General features: G+C 51.0%; 1 protein-coding gene across 11 annotated transcripts in view; it reads right to left on the bottom strand.

The window, feature by feature from the left end:
• The window catches only part of mllt10 (MLLT10 histone lysine methyltransferase DOT1L cofactor), a 447,863-nt gene that overhangs the window by 241,521 nt on the left and 186,220 nt on the right, over nt 1-20,122 (bottom strand). For all 11 annotated transcript variants that reach the window (XM_038798090.1, XM_038798088.1, XM_038798094.1 and 8 more), the window contains 2 exons: nt 2,683-2,778; nt 927-1,191 (listed from right to left, as the gene is read on the bottom strand). In XM_038798090.1, coding sequence (XP_038654018.1) covers nt 927-1,191; nt 2,683-2,778 — 361 coding nt within the window. The remainder of the gene's footprint in view (nt 1-926; nt 1,192-2,682; nt 2,779-20,122) is intronic.

Below are 20,122 nucleotides of genomic sequence, written 5' to 3'. Positions count from 1 at the left end.
ATTCCCAAGGCTGTTTGAAGTTCACTTACTTGCTCGATTTGTTTTATACAGTTCATGAAGCTGTTTTTGAATTTATTTAATTACCAGTCAGTTAAACAAATTATCAAGTGATGGTAATAGCAGCTCCATATTTAGAAACCTTAAAAAATTGTTGTGAACACAATCAATGTTGTCAGTTGTATTATTTACAAAAACAAAACTGCATCCAAACCATTATAACTCGAATGCTTTGACAACACACGTGTGATTTTAGTTTATCTCACACTGCTCCAAACAATCATCTGTGACACACCTGTAACTAACTCGTATTTCAGTTTTGTGTTCTACAGCTCCAAATTCTCACTATAGATGCACCCAAAATTTAGAATTGCACCAACTATATTACCCCTGTACTGCCCATTTCACAGATGAAAGGGGCATATGAAATGAATGGTTTATTTAACCTCTACTTAAAACAGTCCAATAAACACATCTTTGCATATTGTCAGACGTTTACAGTTCAAGCTGCAGGATCCTATTTATGATTGCTCAAGGTTATCCAGTAATTCGAGTTTAGCAACAAGGGTAGCAAAGTGTGAATATAATCGTAAACTTATTTTAAAGTATCAGATTATTCAATTTTGCAATGAATTGAGAAAACGGTTTAGTGTTATTAGCTGTTTGGCTAGTTTAAAATATTTGTACCAATTCATAACTATTTAATCAATTCTTTATAAACTATTTTAAGTGCATCAGCAGTTTTCACTTTTTATTTTGAGCGAAACATAATTGCTGTGTGGTCAATTAGCCTATAGTCGAAAGCAAGCAAATATTTTTATACTTTGACTTTATGCTTTCAAACATACAGCAGTCAGAACAATTTTAAAAAATGCAAATTTCCCATTTGTTATAAAGACGACAGGATCCCCGAGTAAATCTAAGCATACCTTGTGAAAAAGGGCTCACTGATGCTGCTGTAACAGATGTACAAGCTGAATTCTTCCCAGTGCCTGGTTTTCTTCCCCTCTGACTGGAACCAGGTCCTCCAGATTTCTTCCCTTTGACCTCCAACCCTTTAATCTCAGCATTTTCATTCCCACTTGAAGGGTGGGTAGATATTTCCTGGAAATTTGCATTTGTAAATCGAGCAGTAGTTTCTTCCAACCTCTTCAAGGAACCCGATATAAAGCCACTGTTGGTGCTTGTATACGACTAGACAATTAAAATTAGGAAAAGATGCAGATTATGAACATATGCTGCCAACTAATAAGAACCAAACTGGTGCCAAAAGAGAACCACCACCAATATTTTGATATTGCATGTGGAATAACCATGCAAAGAATCAATGCAATTATCTCAGATACAAGCAACTCGTCTACACCAACTCTAGGAACGTTAGCAATTGCAATTATAACAGTCACAATATTTCTTTTATAAATTTAGAGTACCCAATTCATTTTTTTCCCATTAAGGGGCATTTTCGCGTGTTCAATCCATCTACCCTGCACATGTTGGGTTGTGGGGGCGAAGCCCACACAAACACGGGGAGAATGTGCAAACTCCACACGGACAGTGATCCAGAGCCGGGATCGAACCTGGGACCTCGGCGCCATGAGGCAACATAGCTAACCCACTGCGCCACTGTGCTGCTCAACAGTTACGATATTTTAACTATAAAATATCTTGCTTGCATAGATCCAGCACAAACTTTATATTGAGATATTCAAATCATTTAACCTCAGTTGAGATGCACCCGATTATATAAATATTCCTCAGGATTTTAAAGCTGCTTTTGTATACTTATAGAATTATGTTTATTTGTTATAATTATTGTGACTGTTCTTGGGAACAGATCTGAACTGTCCAGTTAGATTTTAAATTTGAAATCTCTCTGATTAGTGGAGGATCTCTCAAATAGAGATGATGCATTATATAGTTTCTTGCCCCTCATTGGTGCCTGAAATTGAATTTGTTCTTTCATTTATATAGTGCCAGAGTAATACCAGAAACGCACTATGGCACCCTAGTTACTTGCGGTGCTGGCTTTTATGTGGTCATTTAAGGGCCTCAATTTGCACATGGGCAGTTGAACCTCCTGCCAACTCCACTGGAAAAAAAACCTGCTAACTCCCCACTGCTGGTAAAATTGTAGCAGGGTTAGAACAGGTGGGTAGGCACTGGGAAAAGCAGCCATAGCATGGCACTCAATTTTATGGCCACCTGCATCACCTGCTGGCTTGCCATCGGATTTAATAAAATCCAGCTTGTGTCATAGAGTTCCACAGCACACAAAAGGCCCTTTGACCCATCCCGTCTGCTCTGACCAAGACTACTTAAAATCTAATGAAGTGGTCCGAGCTAGTGTAAGGTACTCCACTGTGTTCATGGAACTGAACCCTACTTTTAGAGAGGGGCAGGCAAAAAGGTTTGCCTGATTACACATTAGACCAAATGCCCACCGAGAGCCGCATTTATAAAACAAAGGATGAAACTAAGAAAGATAAAATATCTAACTTATTACTGTAGAGCATTCAAAGGTCAATCAGCTCGATTTATATAAAGGTTTAAAATTCTGATGACAAAACGCCTGAAAAATTTACTCTTAAACTTGAGACACAGAAGCAATAACAGATTTATATTTGGGATTCTATTTTAATCCCAATGCACTAATGGACTTTAATTTTAAAATGCATTGACACTTACCTTTTCAGTTGTCACAGTGAGAGATGGAACTGTAGATGACAAATCTAAAGACTTCTTGATTTTTTGTTGCCTGTATTTATCTCTGTCCTTCTGTTTCTGCAGGAAAGTATATGAATCTTGAAATATTCTTTTGTGAAACATTTTATTGTGGAAGTATTGAAAACAAAAATTAACAATGCATCCTATCCTATTGCATTGCTCATGCCCTGATCTTTACTAACCTATTTTGGTTTTCCATCCCCAAACACTGGTTAGAATTCTTGTATATCAAACTTTCCTTTAGCCCACCAATGGATATCAATACCTCAGCAACCTACTCTCTGGAATTATATTTTTAAAAGACTCTGCCTCTTCACCTCTTCTCATTTAAGACTCTCCACAAGTTACCCAGGAGTTAGAAGTGGTTTTATCCTTCTAACTTCTTCTGGATAACTATTCTGCTAAGAGAGTCAGAATCATCTGAAGTCTCAGATTTAAATCAGAGTTTGGATGGTTCCAGGTACAGGGTAATTGCCAAATGGAAGTTTAAACTTTCCAGGTAATTCCCATGCAATCCTTGCATAGGGACTTCTGAGGTATCACTGGGGTACTTCTCCCCAGAACACTTTCTGGGGTACCTCCGGGTTATGGCCCCAAGGAGCGGAGGCGCCTGAGCCAATAAGCCATAAACATTCAATTTCTGCACAATTACTCCCAATGTATGAGGCAGATTGAAGGGTGCAAGAGATCTACATGTAAATTTAATTCAAAAATAGATTTTTGTGTACATGCACATATTTGCAGGACTAAGTAAAACTAATAGAAACTCAATGCAAATAGATAAAATTTGAAAATTGTATTAAACTTACAAGCTCAAGAGATCCCAGAGTGCTTTATAATTTAGCAGTGACCAAGCTTTCTGAACCTTCCAGATTTATCAGGAAAATCTCCAGTCATTCGAGAGCCACAAGACATGGTCAACTTTTACAGACACTATTGCGCACATTTAAGTTTTCTCCATCCTCATTCGCTTTTTTAAAATTTACAGTACCTAATTAATTTTTTCTAATTAAAGGGCTATTTAGCGTTGTCAATCCACCTACCCTGCACATCTTTGGGTTGTGGGGGTGAAACCTACACGGACACAGAGAGAATGTGCAAACTCCATACAGTCAGTGACCCAGGGCTGGGACTGAACCTGGGTCCTTAGCACCGTAGGCAGAAGTGCTAACCACTGAGCCACCATGCCACACCCCCTTCCTCCTCATTCATCTCCTCCTCAGACTCCTCCCACCCTTCCTGCCTCAGTGGGAGAGTTGGAGTGGAGGAAAATCACTGTTGGCCTAAGCCCAAGGCCCCAATTTTTAGTATACCCTCCCAGCCCCATTCGTGTCAGCCCCTTCACCTTAAAAAGCCTCGGTCCTTCACACACCCCAACAGAGCCTATCTGGCCACACTTCCGGTGGCATCAACCCCCAGAGACAAGCGGTTAGTCCAGTGCAGGAAAGCAGTCTACAGGCTCCATAAGAGAGCAGCAGCCACTGAGAGCTTGGCCTCTGTATCGCCGAATCAGTGAAATTGGGCTGGACCAGTAGCGCAGCAGATTCACATACCCAGCCAGAACACCGCCCACTTATTCAGAATGATCCAGATTTACCCCCACCGCAAGAATAGCCTAGAAAGCACTTTGAGCTAAACAGTATGTAAGTGGGATGAAGAATAGTTAAAGAAATGTAATTCAAAATTTCAAGTGTGCAGATAAAAAGGGAAATTCATAGAATTTACAGTGCTGAAGGGGGTCATTGAGCCCATCGAGTTTGCACCAGCTCTTGGAAAGAGGACGCTACCCAAGCCCACACCTCCACCCTATCCCCGTAACTTAGTAACCCCACTAAACCTTTTTGGACACTACAGGCAATTTAGCATGGCCAATCCACCTAACCCACACATCTATGGACTGTGGGAGGAAACCAGAGCACCCGGAGGAAACCCATGCTCACACGGGAGTATATGAAATTGATATGCATATACTCCACAAATTCTGGTGAATTAATGGGTATGGTTTAAATGTACCTAAAAGTTCCAGTACCTTTAATGTCCTATCAATGCTCGGCTAATATAATTTTGAAGCCTTAAACAGGATTCGATACATAGCAAAACAGCAGAAGTTACAGTTGAAACACAAATCAGTTCTGGTTACAAAGGAATAGAGATGCTATTCATGCATTGCACCTATCAGATCAGGGCTGAATCCTAATGGGTCTGATCTAAGACTCAGACTCCAGCTATTAACCTTGGAGACAAAAGTAAACCGTGAAAGCAGGACCGGAGAACATAGATCAAAACTAACACTTTACCCCTAATGTAAGGAGTTTATTTTACAAAGAGAGTGAAAAATATTTTGTAGCAACTCCCAGGCAGAATCGCAGAGATGAATATCCTGGTATAATTTAACAGAAAACTGTTCCAATGTCGGCAGTTATAGGGCTATTCTGGGTGCATCAATTAAAATATGGCATTCCTCATCTGCAAGCAGCCTAATTCAAAGGATCTCATGAAGACAGGTTGAAAGATAAAATAATTGAGCTAAAACCATAAAACCACTGTGAGACAAACGTTCGTGAAGGCTAGAAAGTAACCAATGTAGCGCCACTATTGAAGGAAAGGAGGGAGAAAACATGGAACTACAAACCTGTTAGTTTCACATCAGTAGTGAAAATATCAGAATTTATTATTTTTTTGTTAGTTTTTGTTTTTATAAATTTAGAGTACCCAATTCATTTTTTCCAATTTATTAGGGGCAATTTAGTGCGGCCAATCTACCTACCCTGCACATCTTTGGGTTGTAGGGGTGAAACCCACTCAAACACGGGGAGAATGTGCAAACACAGTCACTTAAAAACGAGCATGCAGATGCAGCAAGCAACGAGGAATGAAAATGGTATTTTTTCATTTATTACAAGAGGATCTGAGTAATAATATCTTTATTATTGTCACAAGTAGGCTTACATTAACTCAACAATTACTGTGAAAATCCCCCAGTCACCACACTCTAGCACCTGTTCGGGTCCACAGAGGGAGAATTCATAATGTCCAATTCACCTAACAGCACGTCTTTTGGGACTTGTGGGAGGAAACCGGAGCACCCGGAGGAAACCCACGTAGACATGGGGAGAACGTGCAGACTCCTCACAGACAGTGACCCAAGCGGGAATCGAACCTGGGGCCCTGGTGCTGTGAAGCAGCAGTGCTAACCACTGTGTTACCATGCAACCCTACTGTACAGGAGTAAAGAAGGTGTGCTGCAATTGCATAGAGACCAGATGAGGGGCGTGAAGGAAGGTGGGGGGGAGGAGGAAGGAAGGTGGGGGGGAGAGGAAGGAAGGTGGGGGGGAGGAGGAAGGAAGGTGGGGGGGGAGGAGGAAGGAAGGTGGGGGGGGAGGAGGAAGGAAGGTGGGGGGGAGGAGGAAGGAAGGTGGGGGGGAGGAGGAAGGAAGGTGGGGGGGAGGAGGAAGGAAGGTGGGGGGGAGGAGGAAGGAAGGTGGGGGGGAGGAGGAAGGAAGGTGGGGGGGGAGAGGAAGGAAGGTGGGGGGGAGGAGGAAGGAAGGTGGGGGGGAGGAGGAAGGAAGGTGGGGGGGAGGAGGAAGGAAGGTGGGGGGAGGAGGAAGGAAGGTGGGGGGAGGAGGAAGGAAGGTGGGGGGGAGGAGGAAGGAAGGTGGGGGGGAGGAGGAAGGAAGGTGGGGGGAGGGAGGAAGGAAGGTGGGGGGGAGGAGGAAGGAAGGTGGGGGGTGAGGAGAAGGCAGTTGGGGGGGGAAGGAGGAAGGAAGGTAGGGGGGGGGAGAGGAAGGAAGGTGGGGGGGGGAGGAGGAAGGAAGGGGGGAGGGGGGGGAGGATGGAAGGAGGTGGGGGGGGAGGACGGAAGGAAGGTGGGGGGGGGAGGCGGAAGGAAGGTGGGGGGGAGGAGAAGGAAGGTGGGGGGAGGAGGAAGGAAGGTGGGGGGGAGGAGGAAGTGAAGGTGGGGGAGAAGGCAGGAAGGTGGGGGGAGGAGGAAGGAAGGTTGGGGGCGGAGGAGGAAGAAGGTGGGGGGGGGAGAGGAAGGAAGGTGGGGGGGAGGAAGGAAGGTGGGGGAGGCGATGGAAGGAAGGTGGGGGAGGAGGAAGGAAGGTGGGGGAGGGAGATAGGAAGGTGGTGGGGGGGAGGAGGAAGGCAGGGGGAGGGAGGAGAAGAAGGAAGGGGGGAGGAGGAAAGGAAGGACGGGGGGGAGGAGGAAGGAAGGGGGGAGGGATGGAAGGAAGGAAGGGGTGGAGGGAGAAGGAAGGGATGGGAGGAGGAGGGGGGGAGGAGGAGGGGGGGAGGAGGAGGGGGGGAGAAGGAAGGGGGGAGAAGGAAGGGGGGGAGGAGGAGGGGGGAGGAGGAGGCCTTCAGAGGGAGGGGGGGGCGGTGTGTGTGTATCGGCCTTCAGAGGGAGGGGTGTGTGGGTACCGGCTTTCAGGGGGAGGGGGGTGTGGGTTCCGGCCTTCAGGGGGAGGGGGAGGGGGGTGTGGGTACCGGCCTTCAGAGGGAGGGGGAGGGGGGGTGTGGGTACCGGCATTGAGAGGAGAGGGGGGGGGGGAGACCCTGCGTTGAGAGGGGGGGGGTGGACCCTGCGTTGAGAGGAGGGGGGGGCACCCTGCATTGAGAGGAGAGGGGGGGCACCCTGCATTGAGAGGAGAGGGGGGCACCCTGCATTGAGAGGAGAGGGGGGGCACCCTGCATTGAGAGGAGAGGGGGGGCACCCTGCATTGAGAGGAGAGGGGGGGGCACCCTGCATTGAGAGGAGGGGGGGGGCACCCTGCATTGAGAGGAGAGGGGGGGGCACCCTGCATTGAGAGGAGAGGGGGGCACCCTGCATTGAGAGGAGAGGGGGGGCACCCTGCATTGAGAGGAGAGGGGGGGCACCCTGCATTGAGAGGAGAGGGGGGGCACCCTGCATTGAGAGGAGAGGGGGGGCACCCTGCATTGAGAGGAGAGGGGGGGCACCCTGCATTGAGAGGAGAGGGGGGGCACCCTGCATTGAGAGGAGAGGGGGGGCACCCTGCATTGAGAGGAGAGGGAGGGCACCCTGCGTTGAGAGGAGAGGGGGGGCACCCTGCGTTGAGAGGAGAGGGGGGGGGGGCACCCTGCGTTGAGAGGAGGGGGGGGGGGGGACCCTGCGTTGAGAGGAGAGGGGGGGGGAGACCCGGCGTTGAGAGGAGGGGGGGGAGACCCGGCGTTGAGAAGGGGGGGGGAGACCCGTCGTTGGGGGGGGGGGGGGGGGGGGGGGGGGGGGGGGGGGGGGGGGGGGGGGGGGGGAGAGACCCGTCGTTGGGGGGGGGGGGGGACCCGTCGTTGGGGGGGGGGGGTGGAAAGACCCGGCGTTGAGAGGGTGGGGGGTTGCGGCGAAGAGGAAGGGGGGTACGGCGTTGCGAGGGGGGTACGGCGTTGCGAGGGGGGGTTGCGGCGTTGCGAGGGGGGGTTGCGGCGTTGAGGGGGGGGTGCGGCGTTGAGGGGGGGGGGCGGCGTTGAGAGATGGGGGGGGGCGGCGTTGAGAGATGGGGGGGGGCGGCGTTGAGAGATGGGGGGGGGCGGCGTTGAGAGATGGGGGGGGCGGCGTCGATGGGGGGGGCGGCGTCGAGGGGGGGTAGGGGCGGCGAGGGGGGTAGGGGCGGCGAGGGGGGGTAGGGGCGGCGAGGGGGGGTAGGGGCGGCGAGGGGGGGTAGGGGCGGCGAGGGGGGGTAGGGGCGGCGAGGGGGGGTAGGGGCGGCGAGGGGGGGTAGGGGCGGCGAGGGGGGGGTAGGGGCGGCGAGGGGGGGGTAGGGGCGGCGAGGGGGGGTAGGGGCGGCGAGGGGGGGTAGGGGCGGCGAGGGGGGGTAGGGGCGGCGAGGGGGGGTAGGGGCGGCGAGGGGGGGTAGGGGCGGCGAGGGGGGTAGGGGCGGCGAGGGGGGGTAGGGGCGGCGAGGGGGGGTAGGGGCGGCGAGGGGGGGTAGGGGCGGCGAGGGGGGGTAGGGGCGGCGAGGGGGGGTAGGGGCGGCGAGGGGGGGTAGGGGCGGCGAGGGGGGGTAGGGGCGGCGAGGGGGGGTAGGGGCGGCGAGGGGGGGTAGGGGCGGCGAGGGGGGGTAGGGGCGGCGAGGGGGGGTAGGGGCGGCGAGGGGGGGTAGGGGCGGCGAGGGGGGGTAGGGGCGGCGAGGGGGGTAGGGGCGGCGAGGGGGGGTAGGGGCGGCGAGGGGGGGTAGGGGCGGCGAGGGGGGGTAGGGGCGGCGAGGGGGGGTAGGGGCGGCGAGGGGGGGTAGGGGCGGCGAGGGGGGGTAGGGGCGGCGAGGGGGGGTAGGGGCGGCGAGGGGGGTAGGGGCGGCGAGGGGGGGTAGGGGCGGCGAGGGGGGTAGGGGCGGCGAGGGGGGGTAGGGGCGGCGAGGGGGGGTAGGGGCGGCGAGGGGGGGTAGGGGCGGCGAGGGGGGGTAGGGGCGGCGAGGGGGGGTAGGGGCGGCGAGGGGGGGTAGGGGCGGCGAGGGGGGGTAGGGGCGGCGAGGGGGGGTAGGGGCGGCGAGGGGGGGTAGGGGCGGCGAGGGGGGGTAGGGGTGGTGAGGGGGGTGGGGCGTTGGAGGGGGTAGGGGTGGTGAGGGGGTAGGGGTGGTGAGGGTGTAGGGGTGGTGAGGGGGTAGGGTGGTGAGGGGGGTAGGGGTGGTGAGGGGGGTAGGGGTGGTGAGGGGGGTAGGGGTGGTGAGGGGGGTAGGGGTGGTGAGGGGGTAGGGGTGGTGAGGGGGGTAGGGGTGGTGAGGGGGGTAGGGGTGGTGAGGGGGGTAGGGGTGGTGAGGGGGGTAGGGGTGGTGAGGGGGGTAGGGGTGGTGAGGGGGGTAGGGGTGGTGAGGGGGGTAGGGGTGGTGAGGGGGGTAGGGGTGGAGAGGGGGGTAGGGGTGGAGAGGGGGGTAGGGGTGGAGAGGGGGGTAGGGGTGGAGAGGGGGGTAGGGGTGGAGAGGGGGGTAGGGGTGGAGAGGGGGGTAGGGGTGGAGAGGGGGGTAGGGGTGGAGAGGGGGGTAGGGGTGGAGAGGGGGGTGGGGCGTTGGAGGGGATAGGGGTGGTGAGGGGGGTGGGGCGTTGGAGGGGGTAGGGGTGGTGAGGGGGGTGGGGCGTTGGAGGGGGTAGGGGTGGTGAGGGGGGTGGGGCGTTGGAGGGGGTAGGGGTGGTGAGGGGGGTAGGGGTGGTGAGGGGGGTAGGGGTGGTGAGGGGGGTAGGGGTGGTGAGGGGGGTAGGGGTGGTGAGGGGGGTAGGGGTGGTGAGGGGGGTAGGGGTGGTGAGGGGGGTAGGGGTGGTGAGGGGGGTAGGGGTGGTGAGGGGGGTAGGGGTGGTGAGGGGGGTAGGGGTGGTGAGGGGGGTAGGGGTGGTGAGGGGGGTAGGGGTGGTGAGGGGGGTAGGGGTGGTGAGGGGGGTAGGGGTGGTGAGGGGGGTAGGGGTGGTGAGGGGGGTAGGGGTGGTGAGGGGGGGTTGGGGGCAGGGGCGTGCAGAGGGAGGGGGCGTGCAGAGGGGGGGGGCGTGCAGAGGGGGGGGGCGTGCAGAGGGGGGGGGCGTGCAGAGGGGGGGGCGACGGTGCACGCCTCCCTCTTCGCCGCAACCCCCCACCCTCTCAACGCCGGGTCTCCCCCCCCCCCCAACGACCTATCCCCCCCCCCAACGACGGGTCCCCCCCCCCCAACGACGGGTCCCCCCCTCCTCTCAACGCCGCAACCCCCCCCCTCAACACCACCCCTACCCCACCACCTCTACCCACCCCCATCCCCACCCCCCCTACCCACGTCGGCGGGACTTCGGCCCATCCGGGCCGGAGATTTGGTGAAAGAAAAATATAATGAAATCCCGCCGGCGCCAGCTGTTTCCAGACGCTGCCGGCGGGATTTGCACAACGCCGGTTTTTGGCCGGTCGGAGAATAAAAAACCCGGCGGGAGCAGGATTAACGCCGCTGCCGGCCGATTCTCCAACCCTGCGTGGGGTCGGAGAATTTCGCCCGTGATCACACCTGGAGTATGGTGTACAGTTTTGGTCTTCTTATCTAAGAAAGGGCATACTCGCCATACAGGGAGTGCAAATGAGGTTCACTAGACTGATCCGCAGGATGGCAGGATAGTCTGATGCGGAGAGATTTAGAAAACTGGGCCTGTCGTCTCTAGAGTTGAAGAATGAGAGGTGATCTAATTGAACGACGAGGCGCGGAGGGGGAGACGAGGCGCGGAGGGGGCGATGAGGCGCGGAGGGGGCGACGAGGCGCGGAGGGGGCGACGAGGCGCGGAGGGGGCGACGAGGCGCGGAGGGGGCGACGAGGCGCGGAGGGGGCGACGAGGCGCGGAGGGGGCGACGAGGCGCGGAGGGGGCGGAGAGGCGCGGAGGGGGCGGAGAGGCGCGGAGGGGGCAGAGAGGTGCTGAGGGGGCGGAGGGGGGCGGAGAGGGGCGGAGGGGGCGGAGAGGGGCGCAGAGGGGGCGGGGAGGCGGAGAGGAGCGGAGGGGGCGGGGAGGCGCGGAGGGGGCGGAGAGGAGCGGAGGGGGCGGAGAGGAGCGGAGGGGGTGAAGAGGAGCGGAGGGGGCGGAGAGGGACAGATAAGAGCGGAGGGAGATGGATAGGAGTGGAGGGGTCAGTCACCAGGGAGTATAGGTTTAAGGTCCGTGGGGCAAAGTTTAAAGATGTGCGAGACAGGATTTTCCACAGAGGGTGAGTTTCTGGAACGCGCTGACAGGGGAAGTTGTGGAAGCAGATACTTTATCAGCGTTCAAAAGGCATCTTGACAAACACATGGATAGGATGGGTATAGAGGGACACGGCACAAGGATGTGCTGAGTGGTTTTGGTCTTCTTATCTAAGAAAGGGCATACTCGCCATACAGGGAGTGCAAATGAGGTTCACTAGACTGATCCGCAGGATGGCAGGATAGTCTGATGCGGAGAGATTTAGAAAACTGGGCCTGTCGTCTCTAGAGTTGAAGAATGAGAGGTGATCTAATTGAACGACGAGGCGCGGAGGGGGCGACGAGGCGCGGAGGGGGCGACGAGGCGCGGAGGGGGCGACGAGGCGCGGAGGGGGCGACGAGGCGCGGAGGGGGCGACGAGGCGCGGAGGGGGCGACGAGGCGCGGAGGGGGCGACGAGGCGCGGAGGGGGCGGCGAGGCGCGGGGGGGGCGACGAGGCGCGGAGGGGGCGACGAGGCGCGGAGGGGGCGACGAGGCGCGGAGGGGGGCGACGAGGCGCGGAGGGGGCGACGAGGCGCGGAGGGGGCGACGAGGCGCGGAGGGGGCGACGAGGCGCGGAGGGGGCGGAGAGGCGCGGAGGGGGCGGAGAGGCGCGGAGGGGGCGGAGAGGCGCGGAGGGGGCAGAGAGGTGCTGAGGGGGTGGAGGGGGGCGGAGAGGGGCGGAGGGGGCGGAGAGGGGCGCGGAGGGGGCGGGGAGGCGCGGAGGGGGCGGAGAGGAGCGGAGGGGGCGGGGAGGCGCGGAGGGGGCGGAGAGGAGCGGAGGGGGCGGAGAGGAGCGGAGGGGGTGAAGAGGAGCGGAGGGGGCGGAGAGGGACAGATAAGAGCGGAGGGAGATGGATAGGAGTGGAGGGGTCAGTCACCAGGGAGTATAGGTTTAAGGTCCGTGGGGCAAAGTTTAAAGATGTGCGAGACAGGATTTTCCACAGAGGGTGAGTTTCTGGAACGCGCTGACAGGGGAAGTTGTGGAAGCAGATACTTTATCAGCGTTCAAAAGGCATCTTGACAAACACATGGATAGGATGGGTATAGAGGGACACGGCACAAGGATGTGCTGAGTGGTTTTGGCAACGGTTGGTATCATGACCAGTACAGGTTTGGAGGGCCAAAGGGCCTGTTCCTGTGCTGTATTGCTCTTTGTTCCAAAAATATTTCCACACACACACTTGGTCCACCTGATTTTCTAGCATCAGAGCCAGTAATGACTCCTTTCTAGTTGGCCAAGAACATACTGATCAAAGAAGTTCTCCTGAATGCATTTCAGAAATTCCATCCACTTTTTATCTTTTAACATATCCAGATGAATATTTGGGCAATTTGGGGAGGCAGTGGCATAGTGGTATTATAATCCAGAGACCGAGGGTAATGCTGTGGGGACCCAGGTTCAAATCCCGCCACGGCAGATGGTGAAATTAGAATTTTTTTTTAAAATTAGGAATTAAAAGTCTAATGATGACCATGAAGTTATTTGCATAAAAACCCATCTGATTCACTAATGCCCCTTAAGGAAAGAAATCTGCCATCCTTATTTGGTCTCGCCTATATGTAACTCCAGACTCACCCTCGGAAATGGCCTAGCAAAACATTGAATTTAAGGGCATTTAGGGGTGGGCGGCAAATGCTGGGCCAGCCAGCGATGCCTGCATCCATCCTATGAATTAATTTTTTTTTTTTTAAAGTCCTCAACTATCACCACTCTAATTCTTGCACGTTTAGAGACCTATAAAATACTAATTTTGCTTCTCAAATCTAACCAATCGGATTCTGTCCCTCAAGGACATTCACTCTTTCCAAAACTACAATGTCCTCCCTAATTGGTACCGCATCCCCACTTCCCTTATGTCCTTCCTATCTTTTCTGAATACTTCATATATCCTTGTATATTAAGCATCCAGTTTTCATCATTTGTCAGCCACATTTCCATTACTAATAATCTTTATTGTGTTACAAGTAGACTTACATTACCACAATGAAGTTACTGCAAAATTCCCACATGTGCTTGTAGTTCACTAACCTTATGCAACACACTTTGTGCACTTACAAATATGCATTGCAATCCAGTCTTTGAATTCTTTATTGACCTTAATAGTTCACACCCATCTGATATGGAATGGCTCCACTCAAGTTATGGGAAAAGGAGCAAAATTCTTTGGGTGCGGAGGGGAACAAAAGTCACATGGCGGGGAAAGAGGAAACAGTAGTGGATGATAATGACATGGCAATAACCATCTCCAGCAAGAGAATCTAACCACTTCCATTTGACATTTAATTACATTACTTTCACTGAATCCTCCTTTATCAACATCCTGCGGGTTACCACCCACCAGAAACCTAAATTGGAATAGCCATACAAATACTGTGGTTTCTAGAGCAGATCAGGGACTAGGAATCCTGCAGTGTGTAACTCTCAGAATCACAGATTTGTTACAGCACAGGAGGCCACCATTTGGTACACCGTGTCTTCACCAGCTTTCCAAGCAAGTAACATGACTTTGTATAATTTCCCCAGTCTTTTTCCCATACCCCTGCACATCAAGTGAGCATCTAATACATTCTTGAATGCCTCAATTCAACCTGCCTCCACCATACCTCCAAGTAGTGAAGTTCAGACTTAAAACCACTCACTGCACGAAAAGGTTTATTCTTGCATGACATTTGCTTCTCTTGCAAATCATTTTAAATCTGTGCCCACTTGTTCTTGATCCTTTTCCAAGTGGGAACAGTTTCTCCTTCTCTATTCTGTCCAGTCCACTCATGATTTGGAATATCTTGATCAAATTCCTTCTTCTCTCCAAAGAGAACAGTCCCAAACCCTCCAATCTATCCTCATAACTGTAGTTTCTCATCCGTGGAACATTCTTGTAAACCTCTTCTGCACTCTCTCCAATGCATTCACATTGTGCTGCCGAGAATGGGATACAATATTTCAGCTGAGGTCTAGCTAGTGCATTGAATAAATTCAGCACAACTTCCTTGCTCTTGTACTCTATGCCCCTCTAAATAAAGCCCAGAACTTTATATGTGCTTTATTAACAGTTCTCTCCACCTGTCCTGCCACTTACAATGATCGATGCACATATACACTGAGGTCCTCCTGCTTCCTGCAGGCCTTGAAGAACTTTGCCCCTTATTTTGTTTTGTTTCTCCATGTTCTCCCTACCAAAATGCATCATCACATACTTCTCCACATTGGCCGTCATTTGCCACTTATCTGCTCACCTCCTGACTTCCCAAAGCATGTCCACCATCTACAAGGCACAGGTCAGGAGTGTGATGGAATACTCTCCACTTGCCTAGATTATTGCTGCTCCAATAACATTCATGAAGCTTGACACCATTCAGGACAAAGCAGCGTGCATGATTTACATGCTATCTATAAACACTCACTCTCTCCACCACTGACACACACCTACAAGATGCACTGCAGGAATTCACCAAGGCTCCTCGAAATCAACTTCCAAACCCACGACCCTTACCATCAAGAAGGACAACGGCAGTGGACACATGGGAAAACAACAACCTGGAAGTTCCCCTCAAGCCATTCACCATCCTGCCTTGGAAATATATTGCCATTCCTTCACTTTTGCTGGGTCAAAAATCCTGCACCCCCTACCCAACATGGTATTTGTATATGTACTTACACCACATGGTTCAAAGAAGAAGCTCACCACCACTTTCTCATGGACAATTAGGGATGGGTAATAAACGTTGGCCTGTCAACAATGCCACATCCCTTGGGTGAATCAAATAAATTAACGACGTTAAAAACAATAGCTGAACAATGGGCTACTATCATAGAAGACATAGTTCAGTCACAGTCAAGTCACTTCTCTTGAAAGGGAAATGCAGGGCAAACAAATCCAGAGCTCCCTGGATGACCAAAAAAGTGATAGAAATGAAGATAAAGATGGAAACATGTGCTTGTGACGGATAGAACCGGACTGAATATCGGAGGTTCAAAGTGGAGTTGTAGAAACAAATAAGAGAAGCAAAGAAGAAATATGAAAAGAACTAAAAAGGAATCCCAAAGACTTATCCCATCTGATTATAAATAGTAAAATGGTGGTAAAGGTAGGACCAATTAGGCTCCAAAAAGGGATTTACAGATGGAGGCAAGGGGCATAGCTGATGTATTAAATTAATACTTTGTACCTGTCTTTACCAAGGAAGATGATACAACATAGGACAAACAGTGCAGAAGGAGGCCATTTGGCCCATCGAGTCTGCACCGACCCACTTAAGCCCTCACTTCCACCCTATCCCCGTAACCCAATAACCCCTCCTAACCCTTTTTGTGCATTGGATTGGATTGGGTTTGGTCACTAAGGGCAATTTTTTTTATCATGGCCAATCCACCCAACCTGTACGCCTTTGGACTGTGGGAGGAAACCGGAGCACCCGGAGGAAACCCACACAGACACGGGGAGAATGTGCAGACTCCGCACAGACAGTGACCCAGCGGGGAATCGAACTTGGGACCCTGGCGCTGTGAAGCCACAGTGCTGTCCACTTGCGCTACTGTGCTGCCTGATCCATGCTACCCAATCCATGATGGTGCCCAATCCATGGTGAAAAGGATAATTCAGATACTAAATGGGGCTAAATTGATAAGGAAGTAGCATTGGATAGGCTGCCTGCACTAAAGTTGATACGACATCAGGACTGGATGAGATGCACCCAATATGAGAAGTGAAGTGGAAGTTGTGGAGGCACTGTCCATCATTTTTCAGTCTTTCTCAAACTCAGGGACGGTGCCAGAGGACTGGAGAATTACAAACATTTCACCCCTTTGTTCAAAAGGACTGTAAAAATAAGCTCTGCAGCTACAGGGCAGTCAGTTTAACTGTGGTGGTGGGAAACATCCCCAAACAATAATTCAGGGCAAAATTAATAGTCACCTGGACAAATACAGATTAATTAAAGAAAGCCAGCATAGATTTAAGGGAAAATTGTGTTTGACTAATTGCTGGTTTTTTTGGAAGAGGTACAGAGAGTTGATGAAGGTGTGAATTGACTTCCAAGTGGCATTTGATACAGTACTGCACAACAGACTTATGAGCAATGCTATAGTTCATGGAAGAAAATGAACAGTAGCAACATGGATATGGAATTGGCCGAGTGACAGAAAAAAGAGAGTAGCAGTTAATGGATTTTTTTTTGTGCTTGAGAAAGGTTTGGAGTGGAGTTCCCCAGAGGTCAATGTTGGGACCCTTGTTTTTTCCTGATATTTATCAGTGACCTAGACCTCGGCGAACAGGCATAACACTTGTGGATAATAACTTTGAAGCATTGTGAACGGTAAGTAGAACTTCAAAAGGATACAGGCAAGTTGGTGGAATGTGCAGACTAGTGGCAGATGGAGTTCAATGCAAAGAAATGTAAAGTGATTCACTTTGGTAGAAAGAACATGGAAAGACAGTATAAAAGTAAAGTGCACAACTCTTAAGGGGATGCACGAGCAGAGGGACCTGGGTGTATATGTGCACGAGCAATTGAAGTTGGCTGGGCAGGTTGAGAGCAAGGTTAATAAAGCATAGAGCATGCTGGGCTTTATTAATAGAGGCACAGAGAAAAACAGCAAGGAAGTTATGTTGAACTTGTATAAGACACAAGCTCGGCCTCAGCTGGAGTATTAGAGAATTCTGAAAATATCTAGGAGAACGGTTCGAGGAATTTGGAAATTCAGTTATGAAGATAGCTTGAACAAGTTAGGATTGTTTTCCTTGGAGAAAAGGAAGCAGAGAGAAGATTTAATAGAGGTATTCAAAATCAGGGTGGGTCTGGACAGAGTAGATTGGGAAAAACTGTTACCATTCAGGAAAGGATTGAGAATGAGAAGGCACAGGTTAACAGCAATTGGTAAAGGAAGCAAAAGCAACATGAGGAAAAACTTTTTCACAGAGCGAGTTGGTATGGTCTGGAATGCTCTGCCTGAGAGTGTGGTGCATGCAGATTCAATCACACAGAACACACAGAACAGTACAGCACAGAACAGGCCCTTCGGCCCTCGATGTTGTGCCGAGCAATGATCACCCTACTTAAACCCACGTAACCCGTATACCCGTAACCCAACAATCCCCCCATTAACCTTACACTACGGGCAATTTAGCATGGCCAATCCACCTAACCCGCACATCTTTGAACTGTGGGAGGAAACCGGAGCACCCGGAGGAAACCCACGCACACACAGGGAGGACGTGCTGACTCCACACAGACAGTAACCCAGCCGGGAATCGAACCTGGGACCCTGGAGCTGTGAAGCATTGATGCTAACCACCATGCTACCGTGAGGCTCCCTGAGGGAGGCATTCAAAAGGGAAGTAGACTGTTAACTGAAAAGGAAGAAGGTGCAGGGTTAAGGAGAGAAGACAGGAGAGTGGGACTAAGAGAATTGCTCATTCAGAGAGCTGTTGCAGACATGATGGGTCGAAGAGCTTCCTTCTGCACTTAACAATTCTGGGCTTCATAAATAGAGGCCTAGAGTACAAAAGCAAGGAAGTTATGATGAACCTTTACAAAATACTAGTTCAGCCTCAACTTGAGTACTGTGTCTAAGGTTTTAGATAGGGTGCAGAAAAGATTTACAGGAATAATTCCAGGGATGACGCACATCAGTTACGTGGATAGATTGCATAAGCGACGATTTTCTCCTTAATGAGATGGTTGAAAGGTGATTTGATAGAGATGAGCAGAATCATGAGGGGTCTAGATGGAGTAGAAAGAGAGAAACTGCTCCCACTTGCAGAAGGATCAAGATCTAGAGGACACCAATTTAAGGCAATTGGTAGAAGATCCAACGGCAGACAAGAGAACAGCTATGTTACACGGCAAGCGGTTAGGATCTGGATTGTACAACCTGGCTGTCTGGTGGAGAAAGATTCAATTAGACTTTCAAAAGGGAATTGGGATAAGTACATGCAAGTGAACAAAAAATGTTGGGGTATTGGAAAAGGACAGTAGAGTGGGACGAGTTGAGCTGTGTCAGCACAGAGAAAGCAGAGCAAAATATCTCCTTCTGTGCTTCTATAATTTGATAATAGTGAATCTTAGTTTCCTCCTTAATTTATTTTTGGCTTTTTGCCAACTCTGGGACTTGGTACTCACCCTTGACTGTAACGGTGGATTCAAAGCAAGTGTTTAGCAAGTCCGTCATTTTGGGACTTTCAATTAGATCGGGTATAAAATTGTTAAAATAGTGACATTAATGACGTGCACCATTATCAATGTGCAAACCTGCCAGCAAGTTAAGAACACACCAATACTTCTCAATCTTCGGAATTTAAAAATAAATGTACACTGCCCTGCAGTTTGCTTCACACATACAGCCCCTATTCCTTAGCCTGCTACTCTGTTTTCTTTAAGAACTTGCTGAATTTGCACATTAACTACCAATAAAACTCACCACAGAAAGTGGCATCTAATGACTAACATTAAGTGCCCTTTTAATAATGTTAATTGTTCATAACTTCTAACAATTTAGGTGGCACGGTGGCGCAGTGGTTAGCACTGCTGCCTCATGGCGCTGAGGACCCGGGTTCATTCCCGGCCCCGGGTCATTTTCCATGTGTAGTTTGCACATTCTCCCAGTGGGTCTCATTCCCACAATCCAAAGATAGGCAGGCTAGGTGGATTGGCCATGCTAAATTGCCCCTTAATTGGGGGGAAAAATAATTGGGTACGCTAATTTTTTTTTAAACTTCTAACAATTTAGCTGTGGTGTCTCATTCCTTCAGGTCATGAATTGTTTGAAAGTTTACAAAGATCAAAATTAAAAGTTTGATTTATCTTTTCTCCCCACTTTTTTCTCTCTCACAATCCAATCTTTCTTTTCTGCTTTCTGTACCCGATTTGACTCAAGTCCAACCCCCATCCCACCTCAAGTGGCTCCCTGTTTTTATTTCTCAATCCTCAAGTCTCATTAGTTAAGGTACACTGTCCTCCATGCCATCCCACGGAGGTTCCTAACACCAGGATACTCTCACCACGCTGTCGTCATCTCACACTTCCAGCCAGTTTGAACTGAAAAATGTTTTGAGCAGGGTAAAGTATAATAATACACTGCAAAATGCAAGATGTCTCCACATGTTGGTCTTTAAGGGGACTATATTATTCTATTTCTCTTAATTTACTTCTTTAAACCTGCAGTGCTGTTCTTGATATCCCGTGCACATTTCTTGTATTCCCCTTTAAAAGTTCTTACTACTTATTTTGGATAAATAAATGGAACGAAATGAAAATGAAATGAAAATCGCTTATTGTCACGAGGCGGCTTCAATGAAGTTACTGTGAAAAGCCCCTAGTCGCCACATTCTGCCGCCTGTTCGGGGAGGCTGGTACGGGAATTAAACCGTGCTGCTGGCCTGCCTTGGTCTGCTTTAAAAGCCAGCGATTTAGCCCAGATTGTGCACTTGGGTCAATGCAATCCCCTCAAATTAAGTTTTATTGTAAAAGAAAAGGAGGATATACTCTTTTCTTCTTTGCATGCAGTCAACCCGATTTGTCGTGAAAATGTAGAGGAGTCACTCAAACCGTAATCACATGCACTAGATAAATACTGCTATCTCTTCTAAAAGAAAACATTTTTAAACACAAAGATTTGCTTGGGGAGCCAGTGATATTCATTGGCCGCAGGCCTATCGGGGGATCAACATCTGGAGTACAGAATGCTATTTGAAGCAAGCTGAAACTTGTTTTTAAAATCTTTTTTTTTTATTAA

Source organism: Scyliorhinus canicula, chromosome 5 (genome assembly GCF_902713615.1).
Source record: "Scyliorhinus canicula chromosome 5, sScyCan1.1, whole genome shotgun sequence".
NCBI classification, from domain to species: Eukaryota; Metazoa; Chordata; class Chondrichthyes; order Carcharhiniformes; family Scyliorhinidae; genus Scyliorhinus; species Scyliorhinus canicula.
This window is presented reverse-complemented; position numbering and strand designations above follow the sequence as displayed.